Source organism: Ciconia boyciana, chromosome 5, assembly GCF_034638445.1.
Source record: "Ciconia boyciana chromosome 5, ASM3463844v1, whole genome shotgun sequence".
Taxonomy (NCBI): domain Eukaryota; kingdom Metazoa; phylum Chordata; class Aves; order Ciconiiformes; family Ciconiidae; genus Ciconia; species Ciconia boyciana.
Genome location: NC_132938.1, coordinates 69,454,860 through 69,474,122, shown reverse-complemented (window position 1 = coordinate 69,474,122; position 19,263 = coordinate 69,454,860). Strand labels below are relative to the sequence as shown.

The window sequence follows — 19,263 nt, the reverse complement described above, 5'->3', positions numbered from 1 at the left end:
GAGCGGCGCCGCTCTCTCTCTCGCTCCCTGAGCGCCGCTCTCTCTCGGTTTTCTCTATGGTGAGCCTCCCTTCCTTCCCCTCTTCTCTATGGTGCGCGCCCAGGCTCCTCCCTGGGGGGGCGGCGGCCATCTTGGCCGGGTGGCGGCGGCGGGAGCACGTTGCGTGCCGGCCCGCGGGACAGGGGACGTGGTTCCCCGCTGCGGCCCGGCCGGGGAGCGGGGGCGCCTCGCTCTCTTCCCCATCTCTCGGTAAGCGGCCTCCGACGGGGCGGGTGAGGGGGTACCGGGGTTCTCGCACGGCGGGGGAGGTAGGGAAGGGGCCCCTTCCCCCTGCTGGCAGCCGCCGCCGGCTTCCCGTGCTGCCGGCCCTGCCCCCGCCGCTGGGCTCGACCCGGGAGGCGGCCTCCTCATGCGGCGCCGGGGCTACCTACCACGGGAGCGGGGCCGGCCGACCGCTCCTCGCCCGGGCCTCAGGGCCGGCTGCTCCCGGCCTGGCCCGGCAGGTGGGCCGGCTGCGCGGCAGTGCCGAGCCGCGCTGAAGTCGTTGTCCCCCTGGCCCAAAGGGAGCCGGGCCGCATGCTGCATTGAACCGGGGACTCACTCCCGGCGTGGGCACGGCTCGGGCAGAAAGATCGGCCTGTGTGGGGTGGGAGGCCGTCCCTTCCCTGGCTGGCACTGTCCGCACATGCATTCCGTCGTCTCTGGCGAGCTGTACGTCATCTTCCAGTGCTTTGCGTTTTTGTCAGCCGCCCTGTGCCGTGCAGCAGCAGCGGGGTGAAGAGAAAACGTTTCCTTCTGCTGCTGGGTTCAGCCGCAGGAATCGCTTTCGTGTGGAGACCCTGCGCGGGCTCCTCGCGTTGTGGTGGCCGGGGTCCGGGGAAGGGAGAGCCGGCACTTTTTTCCTGTGAAAGCAGGGACTTCCTTTTCTGGAGGAAAAAGCCATGTTTCTCCTTATTTTGGGGAAAGTTAGTATCCACGGGTGTGCTTGTGTGGTGAGGACATCAAGACTTCTTGCAGGTTTGATGAGGTAATAGGGTAAGGCTGTTTTTTACAAGGTATGTGTAATAACAAAATAAAAACTCGGCAGGGCTTTTCTCTAGGACCGTGGTAGTGTTTCCTCTCTGGAATGCACTTAGTTATTTCCCCGGCAAGTTTCTGTGACAGTTTTCAAGTCCTAATTTAAGTTTCTCTGCTATGGTTTCCTCAAATCTAGTCCTAAACAAGTGGTCGTGAAATACTTCTGTAGTTTTCATGTGGGAGATCGCTAATTTAAGGGTTTATTCTCACGCATTTCACTTCATGTTAAAAGAAAATATTAAAGATTGAGTGATAATTAATACTGTTCAGCACCAGCTAAACACACCCACTCGTTATGCTGCGTCAGTATATTTGGCCATATGCTTTTCATGTTAACATTGTATTTATTTTCATATTCATGTCATGCCTTATGAGTAATGTGAGTTAAATACAGTAGAGAGATTTGAGGCTTGTTTAAACTTCTTTTTGTACGTTGTCTCAGTTTCTAGAACAAACGTCAAAACCTTAAGCATAGTCTAGTTCTTTGTTCTTGTAGCATTTACTATTATTTCTGCTTTGGCACTTAGAAATGTAGTGAGCTCCCATATGCAGTTTGAAAATCTGTTCTTAGTCTTTCATTTAAATTTTCTTTGGGTATTCTAGTTCTTAACTTTCTTGTTCTTGTTATGGAGTGACTGTATGTAGTCCATTAGCAATGGATTGACAGATAATTCTTGAGGTTGATTAGTTTTAGAGGAGAGTGCAAATGCTGCTCATCCACACTTCTTTCCACAGCATTTCTCTTTGAGGTCTGATGCAATGTAATTTAGTAAAATGTTAACTGTTTTTCTGCAAAGTAACTAAAGTATAGCTCAATTCTGAACACAGATCTTGCCTTTGCATCATTTAATTGAATTGTCTCTGGTTATGCTTCAGTCTTCATTTAGGGGTTTTTTTAAATGTTTTTTTTATTTAAGTCTGAATAATTCAATGCAATTACAAATCCTTCTTGGTTATAATTGACTTGACTTAGCAAATTCTAATAGAACTCTAATGCCTGTGAAAGAAAGAAATATTCTTAATGCAAGTACATTGCATTTGTTGTACAGATTGTACATTACTGTTGGCTTTTGTGACAGGTAGCCAGGTCTGCTTACATGCCTCTTTTTTTTTTTTTTTCAATTTCTTCTGATGTGTCAGAGAGAGCAGCAGCTGTGTCAGAGAGCCCCAGAATGCTGACTTAAAATGCCTGTGATAACATGTTTTGTGTCTTATTTTTAGACATGTTTTATTGTTAAGTGTCACAATTGGACTTACTGGACAGCTTTTGGCTTCAATAAATGATACTGTCAAGGTTTTTAGAACTTTTTTTTTTTTTCCTAGCAGTTGTTATTCTTTCGTTCACTCTTTCACCTGTGTCATCAGTCCATCATTCTGGAAAGATTTTCTGTTGTCGCTCCATCAGAAGTCACTAATTCAAAATAGTGCTTTACTCTTGTAGTGAGTAACAAATGAATATTTTCATACTTTGACTTTTGTTCTGTTCTTCTTGTTTTGGAAAGGAGAAATACAGACATGAACTTAAATGCTTCTGAATACCAGTTTCTCCTGCCCTTAAACTGCTGACTGTACTTGACAATTACTGGTATGCTGTATTGTAGTATATGCATATTGTATGTGTTGCTGACCTGTGTTCAGTGTATTGAGAGTTCTGCTGTTTGCACCTTGAAATCAGATGATCCTATTTGGTATGTTAAGTTAAATGCCACCAAAGTAACTGCTTATAAATTTGTAACTTGAGTCCAGCCTGGGTTTGGACAGTGTTGTTTAATTTGCTCTAAACTGTCAGTTCTAAGTAGCAATTAGTAGTAGTAGTAGGTTTGGTTGGATGGTTGGTTTGTTTTTTCTCTTGTGGACATTTATCATTGTAGACATCAGGACAGTCCTGGAAATATTGCAGAAGTGACAGAAGTCACAAATATTTTTTTCTGAAAATGGTTTAAGACCACTGGAGAGTTTTGGATAAACTGACACTTCCATCATGTAGATGGGAGCAGGGAGGCATGCGTGTATGTCTCCATGCCAGTTCATTAGTTCTATTCCCCCCCACCAAGTACTTTATAAATGCTTGGTGTACTTACTCCTGTGGCCCCTTCAAAACTCTTTACCACAGATAGGCATTTTCCCATATAAGAAAGTTAGAAGAAGAAGAAGAAAAAAAAAATCTTAGGCTGTTTTATTACTTACCAACCATGGTCTGATTCAGCAATGGGTAGTAGTGTAAACTTTAGTCTGATTATCCCACCAAGACTGGGTGGAAAGCTTGCTGGTGTAGGTGGCTAAAACTAATTGTTTCAAGCCATATTTGACTTGGTCTTTTAGAGCAACCCCCACCCCATTCTCCTGCTTTGGTGCTTTAAGCTAAACACCAGACTGGAAGGGTGGGTGGCTGAGGGGAGAGTTTGTCTGGTCTGCTATCTGTACTGCTCAGGCAGTAACCTCGAACAGAGGTTTGGGAGGTTGGATAGGGGAGGCAAGCTCCTCAAGTGCGGCAGCTTTTGTCTTTTGTAACCCATAGAAATAGTTTACATGCTAGTTAGAGCTAAGATAACTAGCGGGGAGAGCCCTGCCCAGACAATAGACAGTGTGGTCTGATATGGGTACTCAGCTACACAGGCATTGTTGGAAAAAGGGCTGACCCAGATTAGGCGCTTCCCTTGGGAAGCCGAAGAGTGAGTGATTCACCCCAAATACTCTATGCGCTGCAAACTACAGCACTTTTATGAAAAGCACTGGGATATATTCCCAAAGAATGTATCTTTATTTGAAGCACTGACAAAATCTAGTACCTGTCTCCTAGAAAATTACCTGATTTAAGAATAAGACTTTCAGTTTCTTGTTTTCTATGTAAGAAAAATGTATTAAGGTGAGAATTGGAAACCCATTATTCCATGCCTGTTGGCCTGGTCTGTGGATGTAATTGCAATGTTCAGCCCTACTTTGTCAATCTGGTCTGACAATACAGAACTGTAAAATCACTTTTTAAATTTTTTTAAAATATTCAGTCATTTATTTGAAAACATCAGCTATGTTATTAGGACTTTTTGGCTTAGGAAATGTTAAAAGATTAAAGAAAAAAAAAAAAGAAATATTAAAAGTAGAAACTGCCACAGTAACATTGGCAGCATGACTAATAATTACATTCATTTATATCTGATGAAGAATATATTTGGACATTAATGTAAAAATACATTTGAAATGGAAAAGAAGACTAAGACTACCACTTTTAAAAGGAACCACTTAAAATATTCATAACTATGGTAATAATGGATTTAAAGATACAATAACATCTTCATTTCTGACCTTTGCTCCCTGTTAGATGCCAGTCTCTTCCTTTCTTTCATATTAGAGTAGTATCTGTAGGATTCCTTCTAACTAAAGTTCACAGGTGGGTTTAGGGAAGGATGGAGTTTAATGTGATAAACATGCCATACACCTATTTTATTCTTGCTTCTTTCAGCAGATTGAAAGTCACAGCCTTTCTTCATATAATAGCTGTATGTAGTAAATAGTCTCTAAACCACTGTAGGATACTTTTGTTTGGTGGAGCAAAGATGAACTGGACATCCAACAGAAAATACTTTCTTTAATAAGAAATGTTGGAATCCTTTTCTTGGAAGGAAGTGCATGTGAGGACTGTGTGGAAACCTGAAGTATTTCAAGACTCCTTCTCAGTTATGTCTTCGAACTAGTGATACATATTGCGTTGAATTGAAATGATTTTGCATTGGCATCATCTATAGGGCTGCCATCACTTTATTTAGTGGTGTTGAATGGGAAGTGTGTTGTGCGTTGTACGTTATATTTGTGGTCTTTCTTTAGACCTTAAAAAAAAAAAACTGTTTGTCATCTGTAATATCTTGTAAACTTCCGAGGGCCTGGTAATTCAGTTGTCTTTGTTGTTCTGTAGCAGGAGCGAGTGGAGGGAGTTGTCCTTAGGTGTGTGTTGCTCATAGGAAGATAAAAGTCATTATTATTCTTATTCTCAGTACTATGTGTGAATATGGTAAAGGAAATATAAATGCACTTTAAAATATAATCCACCTTTTTTTATCTATCAAGACTTAAATTTAAAATTCTTTGTCCTTCCCTCCCTTCTGCTACAATTGTTGACATAAATTCCCAGTACAATCCAGTGCTTGTCAATGTGCATTACAAATATCTAAGCAAGGGAAGAGACAGTAGAGGAATACAAGTAGTAATTTCACTTCTTTGAGTACATTTATTTGTGATTTCAGGAATATTTAATCGTCTAGTACTCCAAGACCTTTCTTCTCTAACAGTAATTTTATAAAGAATCTTGCTTATTTTTATGGGAATATATTATAGTCATTGATACCATAGTAGGAAATGTGGAATGTAAGTGAAGTTATTAAAATACTAATGAAACTCAAGATAAAAGAATCAAACAGCATAATGTATGTCTGTTCACATTGCCTGGATTACTTTTCTATATGCAACTACAAATTTTCACTTTGAAAACTTGTACATTTTACAGTATTTTAATCATTTAATACAGAATATTGGCATACCGTTTGCAAAATGAATATTATGATCAGATTCTTGGAGTAATAGTTGTAGTCATAATTTGACTTTACCAGACACTGTAGCATGAAAAAGGCTACTTTACACAAGGCAGCTTGTGAAACTGAAATTTGCAGCAGTATAGATTCTTCTGTTCTTACTATGACATGCTTTTCTTGGAAACAAATACATTCTCAGATATAATCACAGTTTTATTTTACAGTGGAGAAATAGTAATGGAATGGAAAGCTGATGTGAAAGATTTGTGCAGTTATTTGCACATCAGTTACAGATGTGCATTATTAGATACATTATTACTTGTATCTGAGACTTTGCCCTGTTTGTCATCTTTCTTAAAAGAGGAAAAAATCAAATAATTTTGCTTTTTTCATCTCCGAACTCTGTTAGTAATGACTTCAGATACGTGTGTTCTTCTCTGTGCTGTGAGTAATTATGTTCTCTTTAGGATTTTTTTTTTCTTTTTTTTTTTTTTCCTTAAGATCTGGAAGACTCCCACTACTCCTCCTCATAATTGGTGTATGTGTTTAACCCTAAATTGTGCATTATGGCAGACAAATTAACAAGAATTGCTATTGTCAACCATGACAAGTGTAAGCCAAAGAAATGCCGTCAGGAATGCAAGAAGAGTTGTCCTGTGGTTCGAATGGGTAAGAGATGTAATTTAACAAAGTATTTAAGAAATTGGAGAACTTTTAAATAATGTTCTACTAGAAGGAACTAGTTTTTCATAATTGCTAGGTTTTTATCATTCATGCTTCATTTCATAAAGCCTTTAGAAGTATCACTGAAAGCATGAACAATTCATAGTTAATAATGCCACTTTTCAGGTCTTCAGATGATCTGAAGCTTCAGTGAATGTTAATCGGTTACATGTTCCTCCGTGGAATTTAGTAGTACTGGCAAGAATTCTGATTGATCAGAAACTTTCTTGAGTTAATATAATTCTTTTTCACCAGGAAAACTTTGCATAGAAGTCACATCACAGAGCAAAATAGCATGGATCTCAGAAACACTTTGTATTGGTTGTGGTATTTGCATCAAGGTAAGAGTTAGGCTGCTTTATTTAAAGTGATAAAATTTCCTTATTATGCTATTATATTTAGTAATGCATACTGTAACTTCAAAAAGCAATTTTGTTTCCCTGAATAATCAGACCTTGTTAGCTGTTACTGTTTATAGAAAGTTAAGTACTGTGTCAGTTTACTGAACTGGTTGAGTTGCAGGGTGTGGGCTGTAACTTTTTGTTTGTGGCTTTGTTTTTATTTGATTTTGTTTGGGTTTGTTTGTTTGTTTGTGGCTATAGACACCTAGCAGTAGAAAGATGTTTTTTGTAAAAGAGCTAGGGAATATATGCAGCGTGCCTTATTTGTATTGTAGACTGACAGTCTGAATTGCTAACTATTTAATTTGAAAAATGTGGTACGTAACTTCCTTGGAAAGTTGACTATGTAAATGAAAGTGAAGCAATTTGGTAAAAGTTCTTTTTAAAATATTTAAATGCACAGCTGGGTGCAATACAGAACATAGCATTTTGTTAATAAATTGTTTGTGTGCACTAGTAATCTAAATTTATTTCAATTACAGAAATGTCCTTTTGGAGCCTTGTCAATTGTTAACTTACCTAGCAACCTGGAGAAAGAAACAACGCATAGATATTGTGCCAATGCCTTCAAGCTTCACAGGTATTTTATTTTTCAAATCAATGTAAAAGAGACAAAAAAATTCAAGTTTTTGATAGTCTAAACATAACGCGCATCAAGGTGTTCTTGGTTATTACCTCAGTAGCTTCCTTTTTGAATCATAATTACTTTTTTCTTATTAAAAAGTATTATAATGAAATAAAATTTCAGTGCTCATTTTACAGAGTGCCTGTTTAAAGAACAGACTGCTCTTAAATCTTTCTTATGATATTTTTAAGGAATATTGATTTAATTTGAATTACATATTGGCAATTTAACAAAGAAGGCTGAAATAATCAGGAATTCTGGAAACGGGTTGTTTACATTTACTTTATCACCAAATGTTGGTGTCTGATGGCATTAATATAATCCAAAGTTATCGATGCTGTGTACAGGTTGCCTATCCCTCGTCCAGGTGAAGTACTGGGATTGGTTGGAACCAATGGTATTGGAAAATCAACTGCCTTGAAAATTTTAGCAGGAAAACAGAAGCCAAACCTTGGAAAATATGACGTATGTATCAGCAATAAAATAGACTTGGTATTATAGACAGCTGTGGTTATATTTTTTCACTGAATCACTTTCTGTGAACGCGATAGAATTTGTGAGGACGCTGGCGCTTTCCCTATTAACAGCCAGTGACCTACTCTGCACAGAAACAATAGTAGAAGGATGTTGTTAACAAAGGCTTTTTTGCAAATTCTGTATATCTTTCAAGAAAGATAAGGATATTAATTATAATTGTAACTCACTAAAGATAAGTATCAGAGGTAGGTTTCTGTCTTTAAGTCACACTTAAGGGATTTTTTAATACCAGTCTTCAAAAATGTCAGCTTTTTTTCCCTGCACAATTCACCTGTTCCCCATCAAGTGATTTAGGTCACTCAAGTTTTGGAGTTTCTTTTTTTAAGTTCAGCATTGTTTTTATCTGAACAGCTCTACTGTCCATGAGCGCTTACTATGTATCCTTGTGATTTCTTAGGCTTTTTTGTCTTTGATTCTTTTGCAGATAAACATGTAAAATATGTTGTTATGATAAGTTGTTTTTGAAGATATTTCCCACTGTACACTAATACTGAGTTCTGAAAATCCTTAGTTTCTTCATGTTGTTAGATAGACATTTTGATAGTATTTTTTGAGAACCAGACATAGAACAACTTGTAATCTGCTGGTCTTCATGGGAGATCATAATCCATTTTCCTATGTATTTTCACTAAGTCAAACTGTGCAGCCAGCAAGCAAAATAATTTACAGGGGTTTGTTTACCTAGCACTACTCCAAAGTGAATATTATTAGAGAAAAGACATAACTAATAACTATTGTGACTCTTCTTATCAGACAGTATTTCCGTTATCACCTTCTCACCTTCAAATTACTTGATGACAATTGAATTCTGGTGCTTACTTTTGTCCTTCAAGAAGGACTTGTATGAACAAGTGCGTTCAAACTTTCTTCATCAGTTTCTTTACCTGAAAGAGTAATGTAATCATTTCATGGCTGTCACTTAAAACTGCAAAGAAATAATCATTTCCCAGCTACATTTTCCATTCTCTTTCAAGTTTGGTTTATATTATTTTGTGGACTTCTTGTTTCAGGTGGTAGTATTGCAGAAATAGCAAAACTTTTGACTTTCTGAATGTGTACTTAATTGAATTACCATGGTTGCAAAATCAGACTTCCCTGTGAAGAGCCAAATCATTATGACCACAGAAACAAGTGGTATGAATTGAATCTTCCATGTTGCTTCTGCTCTAAAACTTATGAAGCATTTCCTCTATGTATTTGCTTGGTTTGGAAATATGGCTGTGTCGCTCTGTTTCCGTACTGTTTACCATCAAAATAATTTACTTGGCACCATTCAGAGTAGTACGCTGTGCAAAATGAAACTGTACAAGTTGGGACTTTTTCCTGGGTGATTGGTCTGAACAGTTCCTTTTTTTTTCTTTTTGTCATTTTTCCTTTGTCTTCTCCTTCTGTTTCCTTGGAAATGTTTGCTAGAAGCAGAGAAAATGACCAAATTCTATTGCATCTTTTGAGCAAGTTGATTTTATCAGTCCAGCCCTTTTCCTTTGGATTAGCTGGATCAGATAGTTAATAAGTGCAGTTACACTAATCCACGCTATCATTTTCCCCATGAAGTAATTTCACTCGTAGCTTCTTAACTGTCTAAGGACGGTTTTGGATGTCCTAGGTGCAAATTTAAAATGCTTTTTCTTGAAAGGGCTAGTGACACCTGGAAAAAAAAATCTGAACTTCCGCCCTCCATTTTGCAATTTTATAATTTTTCTATTTTTTTTTAATGGAAACTTTGCAGAGGCAACATAACAGTTTGGTAACTAGCTTTTATCCAGGCTTTTTTTTTTTTGATCTTGCAAGCATATTCTATTTGCTGTATTGATTAGAATTTTAAAATTACATATTTTTTAATGATGTTTTTAGAAAGGTATAAGTAAACACAGGCTCTAATTCTGTCACAGGATCCACCTGACTGGCAAGAAATTTTGACTTATTTCCGAGGATCTGAATTACAAAATTATTTTACCAAGATCCTGGAAGATGACCTGAAAGCTATCATTAAACCTCAGTACGTGGACCAGATCCCTAAAGCTGCAAAGGTGAGAAATTTCATGAGCTAATACAAAGCTGGGAGCTTCTCTTGTGTTTAAAGATTTTATTTAGCAGCATAATTCAATGTCAAAAATCCAGTACTGTCTGAAATTTTTAATGTTGAAATAATGTTGTGGGGGTTTTTTATTACTTATCATGCAGGGAACGGTGGGATCAATTCTGGATAGGAAGGATGAAACTAAGACACAAACTGTTGTATGTCAGCAGCTTGGTAAGTAATTTTGGAAAGTCAAACTTCAAAGCACTTGAGAAATTCATATTTACTGAAAAAATAAAGTTACTGCTAATGTGCTAGTAGATTTAAATTATACCAATTAAAAAAAAAAAAGAGAAAAAAGTAAAGATGCTTTAGTTTAAAGCCTAGGTGTTGCTGTAAGCTTATCTGAACCAATGCAAATAATACTTTCTAGTGGCAAAGGCAAACTAATTGATACATACTAGTTAGCAGAATCTAATGCAGTTTCTGTTTCATGGTAGAAAGTGTTTATTTTTAAATCTGGAAAAATTCCAGTTACCATCTGCAGCTCTTGCTTGCTTACAACTCTGGCAAAATCTTAGCATTCCTTCTCGTGAGAACCATTGCATGTAGAAAATGCTATCCAAGTACAAAAAACCTCCCCCACCCCAAACTCTGTATATAGCTAATTATAATGGGAGTAATGCTGACTTCTGAGAATAATGCAATTAATAAGAAGAACATGTGCATAGTCCAGCCCTGGTAATTTTTTCTAGGTGTTTTGAATTCATTTGTTATTAAATTTAGGTGTTAGTTTAGGTGTTGCTAAATTAACAACAGCATTCTTTTTGGTAGATCTGGGTGGTAAAGGTGGGGCTGCATTGTGCCATGAAGAGCGTGGTCTTTGAGTCCCACTTAACTTAGTGAAACAGTATACTTGTGAAATTTCCTATTCATAAAGCTGATGAGAAAATACTGGCTTCACCCATTTGCTGTAATGTTTGGGGGACTGGATTTTCCTGAAAATCAGAACTCTTCAGCCAGGTCTAACAAGAAACAGTTTTAAAACTGGTATAGTTTCTTTTTAGGGCCAGAAATCTTTACCAAATATATGGTGGAAAAACAAATAGAAATTTAATCCTTCTGCATGATAAGAAGCAGCCATACAAATTAATCAGCTAATGCTGCAGAGAAGCCGTGACTTGCTGTGACTTACAAATAGCATTATGATGCTTCTATATAAACTGAACACTTATTTTACTTCTTTCTGTTTTTTCCTCTGTGTAGGATGTCTGCTGTGGTTATACATGTTTCTGTAGGTAATAAAAATATGAATTGTTGTGTTGGTTATAACATATCTAAAATTAACCACTTATTTGCAGACTTAACCCATCTGAAAGAAAGAAATGTTGAGGACCTTTCAGGAGGAGAACTTCAGAGATTTGCTTGTGCAGTTGTTTGCATTCAGAAGGCTGATATGTATGTTTAATTTACTTCTGTTACACATTGCTTCTAACAATGTCTCAGAATATGGTCCTCTAATTTACATTTATTGTTAGAAATAATACTTCTGTTTGAAATATTTAAACAAAAGGATTTTCCAAAAAAATTTGTTTTTACCAAGTCAGCAGCCAAGATCCATAGTTACTCCATATATAATCTCTGGGGTTTTTAAACTTTAGTTCATCTGACTGGAAATAGCTAATTTCAGAGGCCAGTGTTAAATTTCAGCATCACAGCTTCATAAGCTTTCCCTAATCCCACATAAATGTGTCGTGTCTGACAGCGTACTTCACTTAGCCTCTCTGAATAAGAAATGGACAGATGCTTCCGCACCTCCGGGAACTTGTGTCCCTCTTCTCCTGTCTTGCAACCAGGAAATTACTGTCTAGTCTATGCTGTTTCCTGACTCCTTGGAACCAAGAAAGCAAGATCAGAAGAGTTACAGAGTTTGGGGGTTTTTTGTTTTGTTTTGATTTTTTTAAAATTTTGTTTGTTTGTTTGGGTTGTCGTGGTTTTTTTGTTTGGCTGGGGTTTTTTTGGTTGGTGGGTTTCCTTGTTTGTTTTGTTTTTCTCTTTTGGAAGGTGTCCTTCTTCCAGTCTCCTAGAGTATTTTTGCACTTTTCAGTTCATGTTAAATTTAAGCTGAATCAGAACTGAGTGCATGGGATTCCTAACTGATTGCTGATTTCTCGTAACATTTGATAACTTTGTCAGAGCTTTTGGCAAAGCAATACTTAACTTGAACTATTTAACAGTTTCACGTGACAGTCATCAGAGATTCAAGGCAGGCATCAGTACATAAGTCTCACTTTTTGTCTCTCTTTCTCAGTATAAAGAATGATAATTTTTTATTTCAGTGTATTTAATTATTAAAATGTTAGTATTAGGTTTGAATATGTAGAAAGCTTGCATTCACTAAGACTTCATTCTTTCTTTTGGGGCTAGCTTCATGTTTGATGAACCTTCTAGCTACCTAGATGTCAAGCAGCGCTTGAAGGCTGCCATTACTATTCGATCCCTAATAAACCCTGACAGGTAAATACAAACTTTAAATGTTTTGCTAGACTGTAATAATAGGTGACTGTTTACAGAGGGAAGAAACATCCAGTCCATCTCCCCTAGAAATGCTGACTTCTCAGTATGGTACACTAATAGATGTTTAAAATATTCTAAGTCATTAATATCCTATTCCTTTGCATTTTGGAAACTTATTTCCTATAGTTTCTGTACGATTTCAGCATTTTGTAATAAGGATGTGAAAATATAGGAGGTTATTTTTCACCTGAATATTGCTGTTCCATCCCCTTCTCACAAAGGTTTTTCTTTTTCTTAAAATGTGCTAAGTATTTTTTGCTCCAGTCAATCAATATGCTTCCACTTACTGCACATAAAGAAGCTGCCAGTTTACCCTGAAGATGGACTTTCAACTTGTCATTCACAATGTCTGTTTATTGGACAGTTTAAAAAAATGCTTATCAGAGATTTGAACTCTGTCCTTATTTAGTATAAAGCTAAGAAACCATATCAAATGAAAATCATGTTGATAGCTTTTGCTTATGCAAGACTAGAGTAAGAAAGAAAGAAAGAAATGTTTTGTATTGATGTATAAAAGCATCTCTCTGGCTCTGTTTTTCAGGTACATTATTGTTGTAGAGCATGATCTAAGTGTGTTAGATTATCTCTCTGACTTTATCTGCTGCCTGTATGGTGTGCCAAGCGCTTACGGCGTTGTTACTATGCCTTTCAGCGTAAGAGAAGGTAAGTCTTGCCATATTACTCTTTTTAAACATACCCAAAAAATTCTATGGAAGAAAAAAAAGTACCAAAATGCTAGATGTCTATTATGTGAACGTCTTCTTCCTGTTGCAGTTCAGTAACTAAAAACCTGCTGTTTTATTTTGTGCAGAATTTCTGTTTTACATGATCCTAAATTTATAACTCAACCCAAAAGTCTTAATTATGAAATGCCCTTTGTCTTTTGCTATGGACATAATTTTGATACTTGCAGGTGTTTTGTAAACAGTGGAGTTACACAAAAGACCCTATAAATAGTAGAGAAAGGGCAGGACACAGTTTGCACAGTACAGAGGTATGTAGTGTTCAACTGAATTGACCACACTTGTAGCACTGAGACTCAGTAATAACTGTTTTTGTGAGAATGGGTCCAACAGCAGTAGTGTCTTTAAACCCTACACACATTACTAATACTAGGTTTTCAGGAAGAGCTTCTACAGCCTTTCTGTAATTTTACTAAGATCTTTCTTCATTCAATTTGCATAATGTACACACTTTCAAATAGGAGGTTTTGTTGCCTCTTAACATGTTATTTAAAATCCAGTGTTCTCCTTATCTGACTGGGATTTACAGCCAAGAATTGAAATTCATCTTCTCGTGCTTTGTTGCAGACCTTTTTTAATGATCTTTTTTCCTCCCTTCATAGGCATAAACATTTTCTTAGATGGCTATGTTCCAACAGAAAATCTAAGGTTTCGAGACGCATCTCTGGTATTTAAAGTGGCTGAGACAGCTAATGAAGAAGAGGTTAAAAAGATGTGTATGTACAAATATCCAGGAATGAAAAAAAAGATGGGAGAATTTGAACTATCCATAGTAGCTGGAGAATTCACTGATTCTGAAATTATGGTGATGTTAGGGGAAAATGGTAAGTGCAATTCCTGTTGGAAACTTCTTTTACAGCCCTAAATATGCTCCTAAAGCCCTTTTTCACTCTGGAAGCCAGACTTCAAAATTACTGGGTTCGAGTCAGGTTGAACTGCTTGTTTCCTTGTGAAGATGTCACGCCATGAGCTTGCTCTCTAAAAAGTGGGAACTTGAAGTTATTGAATGTTAACGATGCCATCGTGTTTGTCTGTTACCCCATTTTAAGAACAGATTGGCAGGATGATGACTGACCTGGTGAGCTTAGCCACAACTTTAGACTATTGCAGCTATAGATGTCTCTTCCATTTGAAAAAGCAAGTAATAGCAAGTGCTGCTTGCTGGAAGTGAATATAGGAATACTCAAAGTAATCTAATTTTAAAATGTATTCTTTATTAAGTTTTAATTTTTTTCTATCAGTGACTTAATTGTTAGAGGCCTAAGTTACTAAAAAGTCTGAAATAATATGTAACTTGAATTTTATTTTAGGAACTGGCAAAACTACATTTATCCGAATGCTTGCAGGAAGACTTACGCCTGATGAAGGAGGTAGTACTTAATACCTTGGTTGAAACCTATTTTGAAGATACTGGAAAGGCTCTTGTTTTCATTATAAACTTTATCTTTTTATAGGTGAGGTCCCAGTTCTAAATGTCAGCTACAAACCACAGAAGATCAGTCCTAAATCTACAGTACGTTTAAGCCTTATTTATTAAGTATTGTGTTTGCTACAAAAAGCATGTTCGTAGCACACAGAATTTCTTTATGCCTGGAACAAAAAGCTCTATTCTGTTTCTTCTTGTTTTCTTGTGGCATGGTACATAAAACTGAGTGGCAACATTTTTATTCTAATAGGGAAGTGTCCGTCAGCTGCTGCATGAGAAGATCAGAGATGCCTATACACACCCCCAGTTTGTAACTGATGTAATGAAACCTCTTCAAATAGAAAACATCATTGACCAGGAGGTATCAATTGCCTGAGACAACAGTCGTCACTTTTCTTCTTTAATTCTCTACCTGTACCTGAACTAAATATGGCCTTATTCCCCCTGCCCCAATAGGTTCAGACGCTGTCTGGTGGCGAGTTGCAGCGCGTTGCATTAGCTCTTTGTCTTGGTAAACCTGCAGATGTCTACCTAATTGACGAACCTTCAGCATATTTGGACTCTGAACAACGTCTAATGGCGGCTAGAGTCATTAAACGGTAAAGTATGCATGATGGGGGAAAAATAACTGAAATTTTCAGTAGTTTTACAGTAAGCTTACATTCAGCTCTATTTTTTTTTAATTTCTGTTTCAGTTTCATTCTTCATGCTAAAAAAACAGCTTTTGTCGTAGAACATGATTTTATCATGGCTACATACCTTGCTGATCGTGTGATTGTTTTTGATGGTATTCCTTCCAAGAACACACTTGCGAACAGGTAAGAGGCTTGTTTGGATTAGTAACCAAGATAAAGGAGGACAACGTAGAAATAAATTGTTTATCAGAAGCATCAACAAAAATAAGGAGGTGAAGCATCCCTGCCTATGGAAATTTAAGCTGCATTTAAAGTGGTCCAAGAGTGTCCTGAGGGTTCTGGCTTTTGTTTTGAAGCAAGGAGAAGAAAGTGGGGTTGATCCACTCTTAGAGGCTGCCTAGACACAATGTTGGGGCATAGCTGGGGAATGTAACCAAGCCCTCAAAAACTGGAACAGCTCCTGGCTTAAACTAGCCTTAAGCAACTACACACCAATTAAATTACAATGAGAGGAGAACAAATAAGTGGCATGGATTGTAAGGTCCATGAAAAAAGGACCAATTATAAACTATGCTTATGAAAATAACTTTCAGATGTCTTAAAAGAGAGCAGGTACCTGTATGCAAATCTTGTGAAGTGGAAGTCTTGACAGCAACATACAATGTACACTATCTATGAGTCTTACTCTTTCAAAGCTGTCCCTTTTGATATGTCTACTTTTGTTCCTGTAAATAATTTCAGGTAAATTACAGAGACTTTTTGATGAGCAGCCTTATTAGAAACCAGGCTTTTACAACAACGTAATTACCAAGTTCTTAACGCAAGGCAGATGAAATAAACACATTGGGCTACCACTGTGTGTACAACACACCACTACCCTGGTTTTGTTGGTATTCTTTCTAAGAACACAGTTATATTTGAATTTAAAAAAAATCATGATCTCATAACCATTTCTCAGCATCAGCGTATGTTATGATCTTTGTAACAGTGCAACTCTGCTTTTTTTTTCTTTGACTGTAAATACATATGTGTGCCAGCGTGTGCACACACATGCGTAAAAAAGAATGTAAAGGTAGCAGTCTGAAGACTTGTAGTGCCATGCTGTGAGACACTGGTGGAAGATGGGAGTAGTAGTTATGACTTCTTGTCCAAGACAATTTGACTGAAAATGTGGCACATCCTGGTATGTCCAATACAGCTCACATTTGTGTTACCAGCCCTGAATGAGCTCAGGATGGAGATCAAAGCTGCCTGTAATCTGCATAGTATAGAACTTCAGAAAATTTAGCTGGAATGTTCTTCTCTCTTAACAGTCCACAGACTCTTTTGGCTGGAATGAATAAGTTTTTATCTCAACTTGAAATCACTTTTAGAAGAGACCCCAACAATTACAGACCAAGAATAAACAAACTCAATTCAATCAAGGTAAGAGAGAAGCACCTTTACAGTAAAGAAGCCATGACTGTTTAATATAAAGCTAGGTTTTAAAGTAAGGAACAAAATGAAGGCTAACCCTGGTAGTTTTGCTGTGCTGGAAAACAGCACGTGAAACGAGTAGTAAGAGTAATAAGGAAAGCAGAAAGGAGTTTAGATAAGTGTCTTTTATTTCAGCTATGTTCAAGTCTGCCAAAGACTACTTCAAGTAACGTTGACCTTTTTTCTCTTCCCAAGGATGTGGAACAAAAGAAGAGTGGAAACTACTTTTTCCTGGATGACTAAATATTGAATCTGAGCATCTTCGTAACTGGCACATAGAAATGCATATTGGAATCTAAACATTTGTGGATGAGAAGGCTCAATCAGGTTTTAGAACACTTAATCTTTTGGAGCTTTAAATCTCGCTGCGTGTAACATCTGAGACCAGTAGCAGTGTAAATCCTAGTCTGAGTAAAACTGCCACTTTCTATATTTTGGTGACACAGCCCTATTTTCAGTGTAATAATTTCAAAATAGACCACCCTGAAATTGTGCAAATGAGTCTTCTGATTTTTCACAATTTAAGGGAGGTTTTCAATTCAGTATATCCTACTCATGTACCAAGTACTGGCTGCACTTCCTCATTTTAAAAAAATCTTTGAAGCTCTTTTCTGTGTAAAAGGGAAGCTTACCAAGAATGTCAAGCTACAGAAGGAACTCCTATTTTAAAAAGGTTGAATCTCTCTGGATGAGGGTTTCATAAATAAATATCCTCCTAACTTACAGCTCTTCTGTGACACAGTGCAAAAATTCTTCAGTTACTAATTCAAAAGTGTGTATATTTATATGATGATGTCACGCACACCTTCTTATGCTATAGAAAAGGACAGAAGATGGAGTACAAACAATATAAAGGAAGATATCTACACCTTTTTTACTCATCTGTCCCTGTGCATCTTCTCAGACCTAGTTACAGGAGAATAATTAAAGCCTTAAAGAAAATACTAAAATCCTTTCAACCTTCTGTAACTTAAACCTACATAGTGAAGAAAGGTTAATGTCTGTTTTTTCCAACTCGTTCCTCTGTCAGTGCTGGCACCTGCTGTCTTTCCACAGAAAGATTAAGTTTTTACAAGGTTAAGATGCAAAAATTACTTTTGCCTAAAGCAAAAGCTTTGATCCTTACTGTAGACAAAAAAGAAAGTAAATAAAAAATGGCTTGTCAAAAATCAATTTCTATATAAAGGTCAGTCCTTCAGGAAGACAGAGGGAAAAGTGCCTGTATTTAAGAGTTCCTACTTACTTCTGTAAGTTTTGCAAACATGTAAAAAATAACTTTCAGCTATATATGTATCTTAAAAGTAAGGAAGGGTATTTTCCATGCAACAGTTATCTGTTCTGCCTTCACTGGCACATGAAAAACATTATGAGAAAGAAGACATGGCTTTGTTTTTTATTTACAGTTTTGTCTCACAAGTTACAGGAGAAGGCAATGGTTTAGAAAAAAGAAAGACAAACCGTGATGTGTGTTAGTAACTTGGATATTTTATAACCTTGGCAGTATCAGATGTTACATATACTCTATGTCACTACATCTGACAACAGAAATCCATCTATATTATGCCAGCAGAGGTACTCCGTGAAGAACTACAGGTAATTAATACAGCCTTACACCACCACCACCATGTGTTTAGACAAAAACTTCCAAAGGCTAACTAAAACTTACAGTTAAGTCATAATCCCTTTGGACTTGAGTTCTGCATCTTCTGTTAATCAGTCCTAATTAGGGTAAGGTAAAGATGTCTGAAGCTGTATATCTCAGTTCATTATATGCTAAATATTACATATAGTCCCCTCCTAACCAGTGGGATCCTGCAACCTAAAACATCTTGCCCCAGGTAAAGGGCTTGGCGGGTTTGGCCAATCAATCTACAAGTCTTTCAGTAAAACCATAAGAGGAAACCATACTTAATGACAGTGAAGGTGGAGAAAATACTGCATTCTCCACATTTCCATCCTTAACTGTCCTAGAGTAGCAAGGCAGGGCACAGACCCAGCTTTAAGTCAGCTTTTAAAAGTAAATTCTAAAAGCACAGCCCTGCCAGTTACTGCCATGCCTATGTTTTCCATTGTTTACCAGTAAGTTTCTGTAGAAAGTGTACTGCCTTTGTTCTGGCAACAAAGCTCATGATTAAATGCCTGCTCTAGTACTGAATGATTATTTCAGCGACTGCTGGACAGATCTGGGCTACAAGTGGAGTTACATTTTAGAACCTCCCAGGAAAGATGACAAGAAGCCCCTTTTAAGTCTTTGTAAGTAGCAAACGGGACCACAATGGCATCAACTGTTAAATGCCTCAGCGCTTGCTTAGTTCTCAGCCTGAAAAACCAAAGATTGCCTCTTTCAAAATCCTGAATAAATTTCTAAATGGAAAAGTATTTAGATTTTTTAAAAAGCCCACAGCACAGCCCCTACCACTACCATTTTGAATAAGAAGTAGAAAACCAGTTTACATCTGCTTTTAGTTTGCAGCTTGCCTATGTATTAACTGTTTATAGT

The 19,263-nt window shown here is 37.3% G+C and overlaps 2 protein-coding genes across 7 annotated transcripts in view; one reads left to right on the top strand and one right to left on the bottom strand.

Annotated features, from left to right (window-relative positions):
- The window catches only part of ANAPC10 (anaphase promoting complex subunit 10), a 38,992-nt gene extending 38,300 nt beyond the window's left edge, over positions 1-692 (bottom strand). For 2 of the 5 annotated variants that reach the window (XR_012042650.1, XM_072862414.1), the window contains exon 1: positions 432-692. Coding sequence is in view for 3 of the 5 variants with exons in the window: in XM_072862414.1 (XP_072718515.1) it covers positions 432-585 (154 nt within the window). In the remaining 2 variants the exon portion in view is untranslated. The remainder of the gene's footprint in view (positions 1-431) is intronic. The other 3 variants (XR_012042651.1, XM_072862413.1, XM_072862409.1) reach the window with 2 other exon arrangements.
- ABCE1 (ATP binding cassette subfamily E member 1) lies at positions 40-19,251 on the top strand. Of its 2 annotated transcripts, none has more exons than XM_072862408.1 (18): positions 40-59; positions 6,102-6,269; positions 6,579-6,664; positions 7,207-7,304; positions 7,697-7,814; positions 9,779-9,916; positions 10,071-10,140; positions 11,268-11,364; positions 12,334-12,423; positions 13,025-13,146; positions 13,829-14,050; positions 14,537-14,596; positions 14,681-14,739; positions 14,903-15,013; positions 15,109-15,251; positions 15,348-15,470; positions 16,601-16,712; positions 16,959-19,251. In XM_072862408.1, the coding sequence occupies exons 2-18, from the start codon at positions 6,167-6,169 to the stop codon at positions 17,004-17,006; spliced, it is 1,800 nt and encodes a 599-aa protein (XP_072718509.1). In that variant the 5' UTR covers positions 40-59; positions 6,102-6,166; the 3' UTR covers positions 17,007-19,251. The 2 variants fall into 2 exon arrangements, with proteins under 2 accessions (XP_072718509.1, XP_072718507.1); XM_072862406.1 differs by lacking the exon at positions 40-59 and adding an exon at positions 94-249.
- Positions 19,252-19,263: the final 12 nt, after the last annotated feature.

Bases quoted from the DNA above. Each gene is read 5' to 3' on its own strand.
- ABCE1 (XM_072862408.1), top strand. From the start codon at position 6,167: ATGGCAGACAAATTAACAAGAATTGCTATTGTCAACCATGACAAGTGT. The intron at 9,917-10,070 runs GTGAGAAATTTC...CTTATCATGCAG, and splicing joins AGATCCCTAAAGCTGCAAAG to GGAACGGTGGGATCAATTCT. The intron at 14,051-14,536 runs GTAAGTGCAATT...ATTTTATTTTAG, and splicing joins GGTGATGTTAGGGGAAAATG to GAACTGGCAAAACTACATTT.